Source organism: Crocodylus porosus, unplaced genomic scaffold (genome assembly GCF_001723895.1).
Source record: "Crocodylus porosus isolate Cpor-Errol unplaced genomic scaffold, CroPor_comp1, whole genome shotgun sequence".
Lineage (NCBI taxonomy): Eukaryota > Metazoa > Chordata > Crocodylia > Crocodylidae > Crocodylus > Crocodylus porosus.
The window spans coordinates 15,587,248-15,608,271 of record NW_017728951.1 but is presented as its reverse complement, the minus strand read 5'-3'; the positions used below and the strand labels follow the sequence as shown (position 1 = coordinate 15,608,271).

Sequence of the window (21,024 nt, the reverse complement as noted above, 5' to 3'; positions counted from 1 at the left end):
AGCCAATTCCCTCAGTACTCTAGGGTGGAGATCATCCAGACCAGCTGATTTGAATACATCCAGTCCCTCCAGAAGTTCCCTAACTAGTTCCTCACTAACCCTTGGCTTAGGTGCGCCTCCCCTGGGGCCTGAGATGGGCCCGGGGGGCGGGGGGTGACTGTTCCGGTCCCTGCTTAGGAAAATGGAGGCAAAGAAATCATTAAATATGTTGGCTTTGTCATCTGGTGTGATGGCCAAATTTCCTAACGCATTCTGCAGGGGCCTCACATTACCTGGAACCTTCTTTTTACCACCTATGTATTTAAAAAGGGACTTCTTGTTGTCCTTAATCCAGGAAGCTAGTCCCAGTCCCATCTCTGCCTTGGCCTTCCTGACTGCCCCCCTGCATCCCCGACCCACCACAGTACAGTCCTCCCTTGTGATGGCCCCTCCCTTCCATTGGGTGTGTGCCTCCCTTTTAGCTAGGAGACATTCCCGGATGCTTTTGGTGAGCCGTGGGGGCTTTTGTGCCCTCCTGCTCCCTTTGATCCGTGCTGTGATTACCTCCCTTTGGGCTTGGAGGATCGTCTCCTTAAGGAGCGACCGCTCTCCTTGGACACCTGGCTCCCCTCCCCTCCGTGACCTCAGTGCTTCCCCAATTATTCTTCCTACCTCATTGAAGTCCGCCCTCCTGAAATCTAGGGCTGCTGCCTTGCTGTAGGCCTTTGCCACCTTGCGCTCGATGGTGAATTCCAGCAGGCGATGATCACTGGCACCCAGGTGGTCTGGTACCTGCAGCCCTCTCACCAGGTCGTTTCGTGTGGCCAGCACCAAGTCCAACAAGGCATCTCCCCTGGTGGGGCAGTGCACATCCTGGGTTAGATGGAGGTCCTGCATTCTGGCTAGGAACCTACTTGAGCCAGACCTGGCTGACTGCTCTTCCCAGAAGATGTCCGGAAAGTTCAGATGCCCCATTATGACCACATCCTTTGACTTCACTACCTCCGTGACCTGACTTAAGAATTCCTAGCTGAGCTCTTCCCCTTGATTGGGAGGTCTATAGTAGACCCCCGCTGTTAAGTCTCTTTCCCCTCGACTGCCTTGTATTCTAACCCAAAGCACTTCAGAGTGCCCCTCCTCTGATTCTTTGTTAATTGACGAGGATGTGTATTCCTCCTTAATATAGAGTGCCCCAGGTGACACAATTAGCCTCACACCAAAGTGCATGTTCAGGCACACGTGCTGGGGTTCAAATCTCCAGCACGAATTTGTGCTGCTACTATTTGAGCTGCTGCAAGTGCACATGTCTGCATGTGAGGATGTGCCCACATGTGTCTGTCTGCCCTGCTGAAGTAAAATGACCAGTGCCAATGAGGAAAAAGGGGAATGTTTCTCAGTTGTGTTAGCTTAAGCAGATTTGGTTATTTTCTACAGAGAACCCTAAACAATTCTTACTCAGAATTCAAAAGTCACATTAGCTGGTCATTTTGAAGCCTAAGTGCTCTATAATACAGCTTCAAATGTTTTAGCTTGTTTCCTAATGGGGATTTTCAGTCATGTTAAAATAATTTGATTGAGTCAGTGTGATAGAAAAACAAATCAGGGTATGGGAGCTCCACTTGAATATGTCGATCTGCTTTTGCAGAATTCATTGCAGGAATGGAACTTAGACCCAATTATGGAATAACAAATCTATAGACCTTCCTATAAAATAGGCAATAAAATAGACAAACATATGGACTAAGTACAGACAGTCAAAAAGCCTAAGGCTGAATCGATTCAATCTTTGCCGTTTACTCTAAGCTACATAGCTTGACCCAATAAGCAAGTGAACAGACATTCACTTTTGGTTCTGGAAATGCAGCCACATGCCTACAGTAGCCCATGCCAGAAGTCAGGAGGTGCTAGGGCATGGCTCCCTTTTCAGTTGAAGCAGACAGTTGAGCCAAAGCTAACCTGGCCACCCTGCAAGAGGGGTTTTGAAGAAAATATGCTAAAATTTCTTCTGGCTTTTTCTGATGCATGCAAGCACTGAAACAAACCGTTCTTCTAAAAATGGAGTATATTAATGGATTCTCACCCCTAGAATTGTGTCTGTAACACATGAATAGAAAGCAAGTCTCTGATTCATGAACTTATAAGTCATTAAAATACCTTGGAAGCAGGAAACGCTCAACTATCTGTGAATTTGCCACAATCGTATCTGTGATAAAGGGCGACCTGCTACCCGACTGCTACTATTACAGTTTATATATGCTTACTATTTGCTTTCCATAAGTAATGTTTTATTTCTGAGCTTTTAAAACTTGTAAGATATCATGTATGTGCTTTTTATCCTAAACTGGACGTACAGGACATATTGATCACCTATTTTGCATTATACTCATAAATTAATCTTCACTGGAATGATAGTGAACAGTCCAACCTTTTTCACAGTTTCTGATAACCTTTAAATTATTTTGTGTTGGGGGGGGCGGAGAAGGGGTAAATAGATGGACACAAGGTTGACATGGCCTGCCACACAAATATTTGTGCTGCTGTAGAGTTTATTCCAGGCTAATAGGGGCACATGTGTAGACACCAAGACATTTACTATGGAGCTACTTAGTCAACTCCACAGTAAATGTCTCATTTAGATGCCTCCTTTGTGAGATTCTATGAGTATTGTCAGTTTTACACGATTTTTGACAAATACTAAAGCAGAGCTTCAGAAACCTACATGTTCTGTTAGTCTAGAAGCAACACTATAGTTATTCCAATTTGAATCTGCTACCCACATATCATTAAAACTTGGCATGCAGCATGCATGAAAAATGACATTACTCTTTTGTATAAAATACCAGGTGCAAGAAAAAAATGTTGCCTCACTTCCTACCCGAAGTACTAAACACATCCTATGCACAGAGTTCCTCCCTTCCCCTCATGTGTCCCTTCTGCTTCAAAGCAGCCTAAATGCATGGATGTATTTAGGATAAGGACTAATGCCTTTAAATCAAGATTCCTATTTCAGTCATTTATTCTAAAATAGCAGCCCAAAAAGAGAATAGCAAGAAAGAAAAAGATCCTAGGTATTTAGGATCTTTGCACACATCTGATTTACCTCCCAGATGACAAGCAACTGCTCCACTACTTTTCTAATGAGAAAATCATAATAGAAAAAGTATATTAGTATAGGTTCTCTAACCGGTATGGTATCTTTATATGGTATTTGGCTTAGTTATAGTCTGCTTAATTATTTAGTCAGGTAAATATTATCCATCTTGTTTTACACTTTCATTTTAGAACTATATGTTGCCACACACTGAATCAGCTAGGAGAATTTTTAATTAAAAGATGATTTGGATCAGGCTAGGACAGTTTCTAATTGAAATCAGTATTTCCTACACTGATCCATTATATAAGGGAATCTGGGAATAAACTGTTCCTTGGAAGGCTGAAGTGCTGTACAATTAAGCAGCTTGAAAACAAAAGTGAAACACATGAAGTCAGTTTACATTATTTTATGGATCAAGGTACTGTTTACTTGCCTAATTAAAAAAAAAACCTAGCTTTGCTTCTTATGTTTTAGATTATAGGAAAATAAACCTCATTACTGAAATCATGAACAAGCAAATGATGCCTTCCTTCACATAAATCATACAAGAAATTTGTCCAGTAGAGCTGAACAAATGCTTCATATTAACAGTGGTTTGCCTAAGGCCACAATTCTGGTGGTTTTCAGAAAATATTTGCAATTTAACTTTATGTTAAATTTTATAAGTAGGAAATATTAATCTCTAGGTAATATATGTTATGCAAAATGAGTTTTTAATGACAATCTGCCCATTGATTTTCCAAGATTTTTTTATAGCAGAGCCTGGTAGACTATTATAGGTAGAACTCTGTCAGTGTTTCCATTATGACCTAAAGCAATGGATTTACCAAAGGTAGATTACCAGACTAACCTGATACCTTTCTTTGCTAAGGTACCTAGTTAATTTTCTAAACAAGTACAATACAGTAAAGCTCCTCTACCTGGACTTCAATAAAATATTTGATACAATGATATTCACGGAAATTATTAGTTAACGTAGGGAAGCATTTAGAAGATGAGCAAAAAAGTGGCTAAAGAGGAAACAACAACAGTTAGTATTGAAAGGGCAAGTATGGGGCTAGAGCTGGAGTGGGACAATATGGTCTGCAGGCTGGATCTGGCCCATCAAAGGATTTTGTCCAGCCCACAGCAAGTCACTCAGCCCCTCCTGGCCTGGGTGCAGAGGGCAGCCTAGGCTGTGGTGCATGCAGACGGTCCCATTTCCCCTGGGTGTGCAGCAGAGCTTGGGTGGCGTGGCAGCTAGACTCGCTTCCAGGCAGCCCCCACAGCAGCAGCTCCTTCCAGCTCCCTCTGCCAGTCTCTGCTGCTGCCACCACTGGACCCAGTCCCACCTCAGCCCCTCCACCCAACACCTACCACTGGGAGCACCTACAGAGACCAGTTGAGACCCACGCAGGCAGGGCGCATGGCCTGGCAGATGGAATGGGGCCACAGGTGGGCAGGGAGCAGCAGGCACGCCCTGGCTGCCTGCGGTCACATCCCATCTGCCTGGCCGCATGCCATCATACACAGGTCCTGGCCAGTCTCCATAGAGACCCTGGGATAGCTGGGCAGTGACAGCGCAGGGCCGGGGCCCAGGGCAGAGCTGCAATCTACTCCCCGCACACCCGCGCCCACAGAACCGGCACCTGTTGTCGGGGCACATGGGGAGCACATTGCGGCTCTGCACCAAGCCCCAGTTCCATGCTGGCATTGCCCCACAATCCTGATCCCAGTCCTAGACCTGCCTGCCTATCTGGCTCCCAGATGCTGCTTCCCAACCACCCGTGGCCCCATCCCATCCACCTGGCTACTTAAGAAGTTTTAGTGAGCTGTTGTAGGCATGGGGTGGAGGGGTGGGAGGTATGCTGATCCAGTGCAGCAGGGCGACAGCTCACCAAAACTCATAAAATGGCCCTCAGGTCCAAATAACTGCTCACCCCTGGGCTAGAGGGAGGTTATGCATGGAGATCCTCAAGGACTGGTTTTGGCATCCAACTTGTGTCATATTTTAATTAATGACCTTGCCACTAAAAAAAATATAAACATGCTAATACAAATGCAGAGTGGGATCAGAATATCAGATGGGAAGGACTGAGAACTAGAGTAACAGAAATGTGATGAAATATTATAATAGAAAAGAACAAGGTCAGGCACTGAGGGACTACTAAGATGAATTTCTGCTACAATCTGAGAGCTTGTCAATTGGAAATAAGAGAGGAGAAAGAAGATTTGAGGACACTACATGATCCCAGGATGACTACAATCCAGCAATGTGGCTGTGAAAACAGCAAATGCAATCGTATGACATATATGGGGAGGTATTTCTAGTACAGACAGAGAAATATTAATATCACAGCAGGGGGTAAGTGCCCTGAAATAGAGACCTCAATTCCAGCTGCTTCTGTTCAAGAAAGACTGCAGAGAAGCGTCCCTAAGATGATCAAGGAAAAGAACTTACTTGGCAGGTAGAGACAAACAGCTTAGCTAAGAAGACCAAAAATTAAAAACATACACAAAAACTGACAGGGTAAATTTTAGTGTTCCCCAGACACTGACATCTATCTGTTTTGAAGTGTTTGATGCTTGTACATTTAACTTTCTCCTGCAGCCTCTTCTTTGTAAAAGAACTGGCAACTACTAGGGCACAAATTATAAAGATTTTATAAAGGTCTTGGGAAGAAATCAACCTCCCTGCATAGAGAGTAAATTAATTGTAGTTAAACTGTGTTTTTATATAACAAGTCCTTTCACAGAACCAAGATTTTAACCACTGATATAATGATTTTAAATTAGAATATTGATAATATTCTTACAATAATTATATCCTTAAATATGAAATTATTTCTGTGCCTAAACGCCTAAGTAATTTGCTAGGTTAACACTATGGGCTATATCCTCTTCTGGCTTAAACTGTTATGGCACCTCCACAGTCAACAAAAAACTCTCTGAAAGGAAAAACCCATCCTATTAAATATTGCAAATATCCCTTTTTGTATTTTAGGCTCATATGTTTCCCTATTATAGTGTCACAAAAAATTAAGCTGTTCACTAGGGGTGTGCAAAGCAGGCCCTATTCAATTCGGATTTGGCCTAAATAAGGGAAAGTGGTTCGATTCGTTGATTGGGATCACTGTCCCTGATTCCATTCGGCCGAATCCAAATCTGAAGATTCGATGCTGATTCAGAGAATCGGCAATTCAGACATAGACACAGCTTTAAGTGTTTTTTCTACGTAGCTCCAGATACTAGCGTGGCTTGTGAACGCTGCGATGCTGGGGTGCATAGAGCATCCCACAAGAGTGCGGGGAGGCCCCTCCATGTGCTCTGTGGCAAACCCAGAAGTGGGCCAGAAGTACTTCAGGTCCACCTGTGGGTTTGCCAGGGAGCACGCAGGGGGCCCTCCCTGCACCCCCTCAGCTCAGCGATTGGCCATGGGGGGGTTCCAGGTCCCCCCCCAGACCCAGGAGACACCAGCCGCTGAGCCAGGGGTGTGTGGAGGATCCCCCTTGCGTGCTTCACAGCAGACCAAGAAGTAGACCAGAAATGCTTCTGGTCCACTTCCAGGTCTGACGCTGAGCGCTCTGGGGACCGCCCCCCTGCTCCTGTGGGATTCTCCATTCGCCCCAGCATCACAGTGTTCACGAGCCACCTGCTACCTACAGGCATGTAGAAAAAATATTTAAAGCTGTGTCTATGTCCAAATTGCCGAATCTTGTGGAATCTCTCCGAATTGATTTGGAGGGTTTTGATTTGATTTGGAGAGATTAAAGGATCCTCTGATTTGATTCAGATTCAGAGATTCAGCCACTGAATTGGGCCAAATCTCCGATGAACTGAATCAGGGACCAAAGTTGCACACAGCCCTACTATTCATAAGCATGCAAAGGAATAGCATAAAGACACCATCAAGCCATCAACATTCCTATAATATAAATGGCACTAAGGTCTTCTGTTTGCTCTTGGCTAAGGGGTCAACTTCACTCAAAATATGCCGTAGGAAAAAGACTAGCATACACAGGAGACAATCATTCCCCCTTCCCCCCCCCCAAAAAAATTCAAGGAACTTCTGTTACAGGATCACCCCAAGCATACCTACAAGTCAGTAACCTTTCTTCAGAAATTTTCTAGGACCTGAAGATATATATTTTTAAAGGAACTGCCCTCACTTTTCTAGATGCGTTCTAACTAATGCCTTATATATGAGAGAATCGGCACTTAGATTCGCAAGTGACACAGACCTAAGCTACTTAATTTTACCTAAAGTATTTCCATCTCTTTTGATTACATTTAATTCCCAAAACTGTACATCTGAGTAGCCTGTTTACTTTTGTTACTGCTAATACAACACTCTGTTTCATCTGATATTATTTACTATTCACTCTGGTATTATTTACTATTACTATTAGATCGCTTCTTAATTAGTTTCCTCTAGTTCTGCTCCATCAAGCATGTGCTTTTTTTAATTTATTTGTTCAACCCAAGTGCATGACTTTACATTTTGAGATACTGGATTTCATTTGAGACTCATTCTTCCTCACCTTCAATCAATTTATAATATTCTGAAATTTATTGCCTTCAACTTTATCAACAACCATCTCTATTTAGCTGCCATCAGCAAATTACAGATACCCAAGGATTTTAATTTACTATCATTTAAGTAAGCGTGATCCCAGCATTAAACTTGTCTCAATACCTTAGCTCCATTTGGACTCATGACTATAAATCAGAAACCTGTATATTCTTTCCTCCAACCAGTATTTAATCCAGGTCATCATCATAAATACCCTAGCTTTTAGCCATTCTGATTAGCCACACCTCTGAAAATGCAATAAATGGTAAAATCAAGGTAGATTTGCCATAACCACTTTCCTTTTGGTTTTTGGGTACCTTTCTAGAGAACTATCAGACTAGTCACAAGCTGTATTTTCAGACCATGTTGGGCATTTCTCTGTACCCTGCTTTCTAAGAGGATAGCACTTTTACCCTCTTTTAATGCATTCTAATGTTTTTTCCCAGAATTAAGTTAGGCATAAAATGGAAGTGAACAACAGAGAGGAAGGTAACAAAAGATGGGGAAAACATTCCATTAACATCAACAAAGTTTCATAAAAAGTTGTAAGCAATATGAAAGAGGAAGTATCAATACCAATGATAATGCCTTTCTCTAATGGCAGAAGCAGTAATGGCAGAAGCAGCAAGAAAAATAGAACACTCTTTTTGCTTTCAAGGCTAGGGACAGACATTACACATAAATCGGTTTTTAAGTGATCAGAAACTGATTTAAACCTGCAACAGAGCCTATGTTCAGTGCACATAAACTAGTTTGAAAATGGCTGAAACTGGCTTGAGATAAACCCGGTTGAATGTAGTATCAGACTTAACTGATGTGGGTCCAACCAGTCTATGCAACGTCTGTCCTAGACACCTTGCTGGTTTAAGGTAAATCAGACTCCTCCAGCATTGTTGCACACTCTCTGGGCTAGGCGGGGCCTTCTGCTCCACAGCAGAGCTGGCCCCTCCCCTCTGCTCCCTGACTGCAGCTCTGGCAGAGAGTTGCAGGCACAGCAGTATCTGTCTGGCTTCCTTCTGCTCTCCCCCTCCCCTCATCACTCTCTGCCTTACACAGACAACTCAGCATTAGCTAGAAGACCACATGCTGGGTACGGTATGGCCCGTGCTGCAGCGGACAGCAGTGTCAGCGTAGGGCTTTTTGGAGCTAATCAACAGCTCAACTGGTAATGTCACTCCTTTCCTTCTTTCTTTAAGAGGAGCTTAAACTAATGAGAGGCTGTTTGTTTATTTATAGGGTGATAAATGCTGATAACAGAGTTGGTACATGCTCTATTATCAAGGAGAGGGGGAACCCCTCCCCAATCCTACCGGGGCCTGGCCATACCCTGCTTCAGCTCAGCCCTGTGCAAGGGAAGGAAGGGCTGCTGTGGCGTTCCCCCCAGCTTCTAGTCTGAGCCACTGCAGGCATGTGTCTGCATGTTTGGGAGGTCCATACGGTTACAAACTGATTTAGCCTAGCCAGGTTATATTAACCTGCAAAGAGCAAATTAATTCAGGCTCAGGCTTTTTGAATGTCTGTCCCTAGCCCAATTTATTAGTAAAAGAAAAAAAAAAGGTCATCACCCCCCTGTACTCAGAGCAGAAGTTCTCTCTTTGCAACTGTCTATATCAATGCACTCTCAGAATGCAAGATTCGCCCTCCAGATTTTTGATGCACTCACATGAATCTGTGAGATGACTTTTCAGATAATTCTGTTTCCTCAGAACTATTTTATTCACAGTTCAGTTTGACATTACCAACTTCTATTGACTTGACACCTATTTTTCTCACTTGCTTGGTGCACATGTAGCTGAACTGCAAAGACGATGCATAAGAAACACAAACACTAATGATATTTAATAGCTTTACTTTTTTCCAAACTTAAAAAAAAATCCAACCAACCTGATGGATTCTTTGTTTTTTTACCTTCACCTCTTTGTCCTATTTACAGTAATCCTGACTGCTTGCAAATGTAAAAAAAAAAAAAAAAAATTTCTTTGTGCTCCCATGCTGAACCCAGCCCCCAGCACAAATACCCAGAAGTAGCAGCGTGTTACTTCGACCCGGCTGTGCAGTATCTGTATAGATCAGGCGCTTTAGTGGGGCTTTATTGACACTTTTATCAAATAACTGATTGAATCCCCACTGAAGCGCCTGATCTATACAGACACTGCAGAGCTGGGTCAAAGTAGCACACTGCTTCTTCCAGTAAAGCACATTTTTCCCCCCCATGTCTGCAAGCAGCCCTTATACCTAGATTCTGCCACTCTTATTCATGCTTATTTCTGAACAGTTTTCTTACAGCTTTGTTACACAGTCATTTTACGTGACTTCTGGAGCTCTTAACCCCTGGATTGGTGCATGCCAAAACATTTTAGGTGGCTTAAACCATTCGTTGTTGGGGTTTAAATTCCAGCATTCCAGATCAGGATATCTCTAAACCACCTAATTTTAGTCTTGTCCCATTAAGGTGTGGCCACTCTCCACAGCTGTTCTGCCCAACTTGAAGTCCTCCAGCATCCTGGGATGCAGTGGCCCCTCCTGAGTCAGGGCAAGTGGGCACACCGGGAGGCAGTGGGGCCTTGCCTGCATGTTGAACAGAGCAAGTGCTGCAGCCCCAGAGCACCCAGTGGTTATAGTGCATCCCGCTACCGCTCAGACCAACTCTGCTTCCACGCAGAGCAGCTGCCTTCTGCTACCCTTCAAACTAGCTTGCTCTGTCCAAAGGGAGCAAATCCAGTCCAAGTGGCAATGGGAGGCACCAGCTCCCACCCGCCACTTGAACCAGCTTGCTCTACTCACCAGGAGTAGAGCTGGTCTGAGCAGCTATGGAGGAGGGTGCAGCGGTGCCTCCTGTTGTTGCTCAGGCTGGCTTGCTCTGCTCGGTAGGAGCAGAGCTGGTCCAAGTGGTGGTGGGAGGCACCACGGCCACTGGGCACTCCAGGTCTGTGGCACTTGCTCTGCCTGGCAGGATCAGCAAGCCAATTCTACCTCTGCTCACTAAGCCCCTATTGGCAAGTCACAGCTGTGCAGGTGACACAGTCGGAGATAGTTTTTCACCTTAAAGTACAACTGCTCCACTAAGCTGACGAACACTAAGCCCATTAACATTTGTGCAGCATTCACTGTAAGATGTAACAAGACCCTTAGCAACTAACCTCCCTGAAAACAGTGAAACCACTCACATAGGACTTAATTCAACTCTCCTGGGTTATAACTGGTTTGCATTGGGCTTTTATTACTCAGCCTGAGTAAAGCTTACATAATTAAGCGCTAACCTGTTTTGTGTTGAGCTTACACAAGTTTACATATAAAAAAGCCATAAATGAAGAGAAGGGAGGAAAGTTTTATATGGGTATTGATCATTTGAAAGGCAAATGAGGTAGTAATAATGCCAGTGGGTTTAATAAGTAAATGGAATATTCCCTGAGAGTGTCTATAGCAGTACTAATCTCATTTCTTTAAAGATACGTTTGGGTTGATGAGCCCTTCAAAGTCTTTGAAAAGAGAAAAAATGCTAAAACTGAAGTCACAATGAAGGATTGAATTACCTAAATTTAATACGATTTTGTTTTCAGACTTTTTGGAACAATTTTAACCTTGTCATTATCAGGGGAAAAGGAGAAATGCCCTATTAATCTCTGTTCTTGCGAGAGGTACATCTCATTCCTGTCCTACAAGTAACTGAGAAACTATCTGTTCTGTCTAGACAATGTATTTCCATAGATAACTGGTTTGCACATCTAATTTGATAGCAAAAGGAAGACTATATGAATGTCTTCCTTATCTTACTACTAAAAAAGAGAAAGCTAAATCTACTTCCAGGTTATGCATTATTTTGAATGTTTCTTTTGTCTCTGCACTCTTTCTGGTAAAACTTCATCATTTATTCAGTAACTCAGGCGTCTCCACAGCATTGATTGTGTTGCCTGTATCTTAACAGACGTCCCCTGTTTTGTGAGTATAATATTCCTGGCACATACTGTAATTACACAGCTTCCAAATAAGAAAGGGGAAAGACTTGAAAGTAGAATCAATTGATTAATGCAAAAATTCACCTCTACATTTGAATTACTTTTGCTGCTGTCCCCTATAAAGGAAAAGTATCTATAAGGGATTCTGTCTCTACCCTGGAGCATAAAAGTTTTTCTAAAATGTTTTAAATAAAATATATGAATAATAATTTCACATTTAGTACCTTACAGTTTCAAAGCACTTCACAGATTGTAGTTCTCTCTCATAAGAAACCTGAGAGGTAGACAATGAAGGTGCTGATTCCCTCCAGGGCATTTTGCCTACAGTATGCCAACCTCCCTTTGCGGCACCTCCCGTAGGAATCATGCCCATGGCAGCCTTCTTAGAAAACGAACATACACACAGATCACTTTAAAAGTAACAGGCCACACCTTTTCTGAAACTAAACTAACTAAAGTAGTGTTTTTGCTTTTCCTAAATAAATTATGCTTTTAAGATGTGGGAATCAAAGAAAACAAATGCACATACTCCAGAATAGACTAATTAGCTCTACAGTAAAGCATCACTGTCTACATGTGTGCCAGCATTAGGGCACAGGAAACTAATTAACTCCACTGTCAGGGACAGTACTATCTTATGGCGGAATAATTTATTGCACTGAAATGCATGCGTAGTAGCTGACTGCAAGTGCAAATTATGCCCAGTCAGCCCAAGCAACAGGAGGCCAGACTGCTGCCTGCTGCCTAGCCACAAAGCACTTGTGACATTGTGCCCCAGCCAGCCCCTCCACTGCCTGACGCTGCCACTCAGAGCCCAGGGCTGACCCCCTCCCCCGCCCCACCAACCCAGGCTTGCTCCACCCCAGCTTAAATTGCTGCTGCCCCAGGCACACATGCAGATGTTGCACCCACGAGCAGTTTACTCCAGCTCAAACTGCTTCAGAGTTTATTGTTTCGCATTAACTGCATGTGTAGGTGCACCCACAGAGTAAGACATTAAGAGCCAAAACAAGTTATTCTGATTTAAATCAGAGTAACTAAGATCTGAATCTGATCTTAGACTTGGAAATTATTTTCTCTGTTCTATGAAAAGAGCCTGTGAACCAGCATGTTACATTTTATTACAGCACCATACACATTGCCTCATAGAGCATAATTTAAAGCTCCCATTTGTCATATCACAGGTATATATATGTTCACAGAGGGAAATGTTTCTGTGAACAGTTGAATTTTCCATCTTCCTCTAAACAGAGTATATCCTTTCATTCCATATATGGCACCAGTTTCTCCCATTTCTGAGATTTGTCTCCACTGGCAACATGAATAGACATAAACAATCTTTAGTCTCTGTCTTAGGCTATGACAAATCTAACCATTCTGTGTCCCAGATAAGTTGTTTTTACTACATTTGCTTCTCATTGCTTTTCTTTCATTTTTACCAAAGCCATTTCTATGGTGAACACTACTAGTCCGTGAAAGAGATGCTCTGCCCATGTTAGGCTGGCCTAAAGAAATGTCATCTATAAACAAGGCTTAATGTCCTTATTTCTTCTAATATCCATAATAGTCACATTTGCACATGCTCTGCGCTCTTGATAATCTACCATGCGCTTCAAAGCCCAGAACATAGTGGTGAGGGCTCAAAAAAACCTTTTTCCAAGTTTTTGTTTGTTTCTATTGGGAGGGTTAATAACAATGGAGAGGAGTGCATCAAAGAAGGAAGAATGAAAATACAAGAACACTAGGAAGTGGGGAAAAACCTGAAAAGAAAATTTAAAACACAAACTGGACTCTGTACTACAGATAAAAAGGAATAATTATCAAGGTGTTGCTGCTTCTCATGGAGTGGCTTTGCAGTTAGCCAAAGCAACGTAACCACACAGTGACAAGGGTCCAATATGAAAATGCACAACTGCAACAGCCAAGGCACTTTGTGATGAGAAGATGGTGAAAAATCTTTAAAACAGTTTCACACACTCCCATCAGAGAGTAACCAGGAGAACTGAAGATATGAGCAATCGGTAATGAGAAAAGTTATTGCACAGTGTCAAAAGGTGCTGCTATTTTCTGGGATCGTTAAACAAAAGCATTGACCAAATTGATATGCCAGCTTCTCATATTTATCAGAACGCTAGAAGTTTTCTCAGTAGAAGAGGAATTGCTATGTCTGATTTATTTATTTATTTATTTATTTTTTACACACTACTATGAACAGAATAGAAGCTCTTCAGAAAAGGAACACAGAGGTTTTAACAAATGGCATGGTCAGTGTTAGGGCTATTGTCTGATGGATTATCAAATCTTCTGAAAAAGCCTGGCATATCACTTGCCCCCTGATTCACTGTGTAAATCACCAAGAATCTTTGGTGTGGGAAATGGGTGAAACATGCTAAACATGGGTGAAACATGGCTTTGGCAACCTTCACAACCACTTTCAATCTCATTCATAGTGGGAATAAACTTTGTTACACAGAAAATTCTGCTCATTTGTGGAAGAAATGCATTCTGTATATGGAGATTTGCCTCTTCAGCATACATTGATTGGCTAAGGTTTTCCAAGTTTTTTGCTCCCAAAAAGGAAATTCTGATGTTCCTAAAAGGACAAGCAAAAACTGACACCGCAGAGCATGAAGAGAGATTTCCCCAGAGTTTCTATCCAAATTAGCCTTCTTGACAGATACTACCACTCACTCATGTGAACTAAATACAAAATTGCAGACTAAGAATCAGACAATATCAGACCTCACTGGATGCATGAACTGGTTTCATAGCAAGCTTAAGCTGTCCCAGATGCTCTTGAAAAGAGTGTCAGGTATCCAGGTTGTAGGCGTATTGGTCTAGAGGAAAAGGCAATCAGGATTTGTAGTAGAGGTGGTATCTTTTATTAGACGTCAATCTTGTTGGTCCAAAAGATTTTTTATTAGGCAAGAAAAGAGTAAGATACATTTGCCATCTTGCAGAGTTGGAGAAAGAAACAGAAAATGCTCGAGGTATAAACTTTCCCAATTCTCTTCTAATGTAGAAAACACAGTCAAATTCCTTCCCAACTGCTTTACCAAATTGTAGTTACTGAAAAGATAACTGATGCTTTTCAACAACCCACTCAGAGCCGCAGTTGAAAACCCGTTTTCCAACATACAACTTGAGATGTGTGATCTACAAGCCAACCCATTCCTACCTAGTAGACAGGAAGCAGGGGAGGACTTCTTTTAAATTGTAGCAGAGGACTGCTTTCCACATTTAAGGGACCCTGGTTTAAAGATTGTGCAAGTGTTTAGCAGCACATACCTATATGAAAGTTTCTTTTCTACAGTGAAGTTTATAAAATTCTGATATCCATGTTCATTCAGAGATGGGTCCCTCACTCTCTCTCTTCAACTGCCCTTCACTGAGGAGTCAGTTGATACTGATTCTCTTGTGAAGGTGATAGATGCATCATCTGCAATTTTCATGTTGAAAAGTTGTTAATTAATCATGTTTTAATATTTTACTTGCAGGCCTACATTTCAGTTTCTCTCAATACATAGATTTTTTTTTTTTTTTTTTTACATATGCCACATCTTTATATTAATTTTTTTCTATATAAAGAATCAATTATTTCCATTTTATCCATGTACACAAAATGCAACCCATGAGAAAAATGCGAATAGAAATTTTAGCTCCTGGATAAGAATTTGGAAAGCCTTGGTCTAGAATATCTATAGTGAGCTTTTGCAATTAGATAGTAGGGAATGGACTTACACCAACTTTGCACTTCACTTCTGCTTGTCTACCTGCTGGCAGCCATGACAGGGATCATGGTACAGTTTGATCGCCTTGCATACTTCAGGCTACTAAAAATTCTCAAGTTAATTTTTTCTTAGCCTAGTAAGCATCCACATAAGCCAGGGATGTCAAACACGTGACCTGTGGATCTGTGTCACCTGGCCCACAAGGCTCCTTAGAGAGGTCAGGAATTCAGAGGTGGGACAAACAGAGGTGGGACCCACCACTGAAATCCAAGGTATAGAGCCATGTTGGGGAATGCACATCAGTGGCAGCAAGCAACCAGCAACTACATTAACTACTACAGCTCCCTAACACCAGGTCTAGATCTAGCTCCCAAGAAGCACCCCCAGTCCAGATGCAGCCCAGGTAGCCCAGGTGTGTTTGGCACCCCGACCTAAACAAATATGACAGGTGATGCATGATAGTTTGGACTGGTAGTTTTAGCAGGACTAATGACTTACATATTTCCCAACCACAAACACCCCTTTGGAATCTATTTTCTATAGAGAGGCCTCTTCTTCCCAAATTTCTCTTTGCTTCTGTAAGGGCTGCCCAGATTCCAGGTCACTAATGAACAGCCCATCTGTTGTTCTGCCTTGAACCTTGAGTCCAGGTTTGGAGACGGTATTAGGGAAATCAATCTCGCTGAACGTTTCTAGCCATTCTATAATAATATTTGGAGCTGACATTTCCTGTGTTTCGGGATCTGCAGGAACTCAGAACCGTGTCTGACAAGAAGCTGCTCGATTAACTGCTTCCTTGCCAAGGATTAAATAAGTCACAAGCTCTATTGGGCTGCCTGTTGTTTGCTTCTTAGTAACTGATCTGTGGGATCGCTGCCAAGGATTAAATAAGTCACAAGCTCTATCTATTGGGCTGCCTGTTGTTTGCTTCTTAGTAACTGATCTGTGGGATCGCTCCCATTTTGTATAAGATCTGCACTCTCAAGCCATTGTGAACACCTAAGTCTCTTCCTTCCTTTTTCTCAGTGTAAAGGCAATTTAAATTATTAGCCATGCTTGCTCTGCAGAGTGCTTATAACTCATCCATAGGCAGAAAGAGAGTCGGTGAGGGGTGCCTCCTCTATTTCCTTACACATATGAAAAATAGCTACATGTTTACTTGCTTTTTTATTTAAAGGTACTTTAAAATGCTATTAATGTTTCTTGGGAATACCGTGTGATCTTAAATGGAAGACAACGTGGCCACAATGTTTACTCTCCCACCTTGCTAAATGGGAGAGGACGCATTATGAAGGGATCAGTATATTAAAATTGGCCCATGCTGCAAAGAAGTTTGAATGCCCCTCCCTTAGATTACTTCTGTTGGTAAGGGGAGGTGGTGGGGAGCAGGAACAGGATGAAAGGAGAACTGCAGTGAGAAAAAGAGCAGCAACAACTGTGAAGGCAAAAGTAAAAGGAGTCTATGGAGGACATGGATCAATGATTCAAATCCATGTATTAAAATAAAGGCAAATTTTGAATTATGAGGCTATCATTCTCCCATGGTTTATATCACCACCAGTGAGAAAGAGAGAGTTATAGCCCTATAATTCACATTAGTCTATTACAGCACTTATTCTAGATATATTTTCCTCCGACTCTGAGCCTGTCATTTTCCAAAGTTCTCTTTATCGCTACCACAACTGCCAGGGATGTTGAACGCATGGCTCTATCAGAACTGCAAAACTTGCAACTTAAGGCCTGATCACGCAACTGCCCTCATTTATCAAACCACAGGACAGAGGCCAAATTTGAATGAAAGGACAATACAACCGACAGTCCTTTGCTATGACAGCTTTGTTTTACTTGAAACAGGCTCAAGAAAGAATTAGAAATTTACAAAGACGATGACTTGGAAAATGTTTGCGAGGCTCTTCGAACAGAAATTGAGCTTCTCCAGATGGTATGCCTCCCTTTTTTCCTTTTTACTAAGCATTTAACAAATGTTCTGTGAATTTAGCTTGGAAGAGATTTTTCTATTAAAAAAAGAGTGTTTTTGTATAAACACTTGCACTTGTATAAACCTGTACGGCAGCCAGAAATATCATATATTGTGTATATAACCCCTAGTAGGAGGAAGTACTCCTTATTCCCGTTTGGTATAGGATCATCATTTGCAAACATCCTGGACCGACACTTTCTACTAAGGGAAAGGCAGAACGTGGCATTAATGTTTAGAAGTACATTTTCAGCACAAAATACATGGATTTATTTATAGGTTTACATTCAATATTACCCTCTTGAAGGCTGCACAGATTATGCAGCCAGCAGCTAAATTAATCCTACAGGCCAACCTTTAGTTATTCAAAAATGAGAAGATGCAGAATGGGGCCATACTGGTACCATTCAGATGCGAATATTGTATATTCTACACTCACGGGGCTCTTTATGGAAATTAACTAGATAAGCCTGCCAGTTTTCTTCTAAATGTCAACCCCAACTTTCACTCTTTTTGGTTGGCAGTTTTTATTTATTAAATATAATTTTGTTCTTCATGAATATTTATCACTTTAAATGTTCAGCAGTGATTCTCAACCAGGATGCCTCAAGAGCCTTTCCAGGCTGCTGTGGGGTGCCACGCAATGTTAGCACTATTAGGTGTGAAAACAGGATTCGCACAGGGATCCACAGTGTTAAAAACCTTCTGACTGGCTGCAATATTTCCAAGTTCTTTGCAACAGAAAAATTGCTCTATTGCTTTTCTGTAGTCAAATAATGAGTGAGAGAACGGAAAGCTGGCATTTTCCAAGGGGTGCCTGGAGTCTAAAAATGTGTGTGTTGGGGTTTTATTGAATAAAGAAAGTAGATTAAAAAATACATTTCAGGTAAATACTTTGGGATCTCCTTTTTAGTCATGAAGGGTTTTTAAAGATGTGTTTTAGAGTCCTTGGTCTGACTGAGGGTGCCAGTTCCACTGGGGATAAAGCTGTCACTGGGGACAGGATATGGCTTTTATGGATTCTGCACACTGATCTTCACAGTGAGTAAGAATCCTTAAGATAAGCAGTTACATTGGCGGGACTGGGACCTTCTTGTACCTCATCCATTAACTGAGCGTGTGCTATTAAGATAAACCTCCTCAGAATACATGTTTCTATTTCTTTGATACTTTGGGGACACGTGACACATGTATGCCAGTATAATTGCCTTTACATCAGTGTAAACATGTGGCAGACATGACATACAGCCCTACACCAGTGTAAATCATTCCACTGCAGGTGAAGTTATGCATTAGAAAAGTCAGGAGTCATTGTAGTGTACACCAGTGTTGTGTTAGACTAGCATATGGATCACTTGTCCGCAGCACTGCTCGGTGACAGCCTCAGGGCAACTCTTTGCTCACCGTTGACAGGCTATTACTACCACCCAGAGATGAGATGCTGCAACAGTGCCTCCTGGGGGCAGCTCCTTCTGGAGAGTGGATCATCTATCCGCCCCAGACACCAGTGTCACTTATGCTTGTGTAAATGTGCCATGTGCCTGCACCCGTAGAAATAGAGAACAAAAACATACGCTTCCAAGCTACGCCTGGAATAATAATAAGATGCTCATATACTACAATTACCCAGGCTGTATAAGTCACAGAGTGAGATTAAACCCCTGAAACGAGATACTTAATAAAAGCACTGAAACAACTTTAAGCATAGCAATGCTACTATTATGATCTTAAAAGCTGATTTGGGAAGGTTTGGGAACATTATACACTTCATTATGTACAGAATGTTTTATGATACAATTTGTAAACAAACTTATTTTCGTTTGGTCTCCTGGTACATGATATGGTCTTTTTAAATATATTTTTTTTAAATAAAAGAGTGAAGAAGCAACACTGTCTGTCTTATGGGTAGGGCAGCTGGAGCTGTGCAGGGACAGCAGCTTGCAGGAGGAACATGCCCACAGTGGGCACATTGCTTTCAGCAGCACTGAGAGCGTCCAAGTAGAGACAAGAGCTGCTGTATCACTTCTAGCATGCAGAGCATATCCCCACAGCCACAGCCCAGCCTAACACAGCGGACATCTGTGCAGAAAGCTGTAGCCATGTTCATGCTCAATACAGATCTTTATTTGGTTTTTTGCCTTGCTGTCAGTATTAATCCCCATGTTGTTAGGAGCAGAAAGGGAAGGAGAAAATGTTGTGCTGGATTTTAAGCTACAGGGAGAAGATTCTTAGCACACCTGGATTCGTCAGGGGAAAGGAAGGGGTAGGTGCAATGTGAACCATTGCTAAAGAAGTCACTCTCGTAACTAGGAGTGTATTCAGTTTAGGAAATAGGGAGCAGACTGTAAACACTGGTTTTTGATGTTCAAAAATTTATTAGTAAAGAACACAGTGGATGTGTCCATATGCTCATTAATGTGCTGTAGTTACTGTGCATAAGTTTAGTATTTGCATAACCAAGCACTAAATCAGTGCACAGTAAGTGGCGCTACTGCGCAGTAGCACTGGCACCTGGCCTTTTAGCGATGCGAACTGTGCTGTAGCCCAATACCACTGCACAGTAGCGTATTAGCAGGGGTTTTGCCCTCCATGCTACTGCACAGTGTTATTAGGCTATTGCGAAGTTAGTGTCTCGTGTAGATGCACCCAGTGACCTCATTTTCTATAATTCTAATCAATTTCCCCTTCCCCCCCAGAAATTATCACCAAAAAACCCTTCAAGCAAATAAACTGGATGTAGCAAGACTGACTGACTGGAATGTCACCGAAACCGGCCTCTGCAGTACTTGATTTGAAGTTTACTAAGCATCTGTTGTTCTGCTATCAGTTATACTATTTCTTGATGTTAAAGTATGGGTTTTGTTCCTTGCTTCTTTTCCTGTTCATTAAAGCTTGCTGCTTTCAAAAATAATAATTTGGGGTTTGGCAATGATCCCACTCATATTTTCAGCTGGAACCTAGGTTGTTCCTTTATCATCTCTGAATGATGCAAAAATCAGCAGAGATACAGTAGTGCTCTAAATTATTAAATGTGTGTAGTAATTCTGAATGTACCATTTTCTGTGTGCCCACTTTCATCACATTCCTCTCATTACTAGGAAAGATAATGGGAAGGGAGGCACCTAGGCTGCTAGCAGGAGGCACTTAAAGGATATATTTGCATGTAGATTTTGCAAACAATTATTCAACCTCTACAGCCTACACCCAACTGTACAAAGTGATAGTTCAGAATAGCTTCCAAACCCAAACCTACTGAAGGGCAGCCACCTACTCTACTAAGCACTTGGCTCTTAATTTTGTTAATCTGGATAAAGTCTTCTTCTTCTCACTGCCCATTAAAAATAATGTGTACTAAACACCAGTTGTAAAGTTTTCTTGTGCTCACTCTCTCTCTTCATTCCCTGCCTGGCCTGCTGCTCTGCTTTCTGCTCCTTACCCTATCTGCCACTGAACTACCCATCGCCTCCCCAATCTGCTGTGCACCACTCAGCAAGGTTGCATGGCTGTAAGGGATGCCTGTCACATGGCCCCACCACTCTCCAATCAGTGGTGAGGGTCAGGGCCACATGACAAACAGCTCTTGCAGCCAATCAGCAGCAAGGGGCAGGGCCACTGGGGCCCTTTGGCTAGAGGCATGGGGGGAAGGGTCTGCTCCGCTCTGCCTGTGGAATGGCTGTCATACCCCATATTCTCCATCACAAATTAGGTAGGTCCCTACCAATCGACTCCTATAG

At 42.3% G+C, this 21,024-nt stretch overlaps 1 protein-coding gene across 1 annotated transcript in view; it reads left to right on the top strand.

Moving 5' to 3' along the window:
* The window catches only part of CCDC172 (coiled-coil domain containing 172), a 35,761-nt gene extending 18,135 nt beyond the window's left edge, over window positions 1-17,626 (top strand). Inside the window, exons 7-8 of the mRNA XM_019555473.1 lie at window positions 17,167-17,254; window positions 17,570-17,626. Of these exons, the coding sequence (XP_019411018.1) occupies window positions 17,167-17,254; window positions 17,570-17,626 (145 nt within the window). The remainder of the gene's footprint in view (window positions 1-17,166; window positions 17,255-17,569) is intronic.
* Window positions 17,627-21,024: the final 3,398 nt, after the last annotated feature.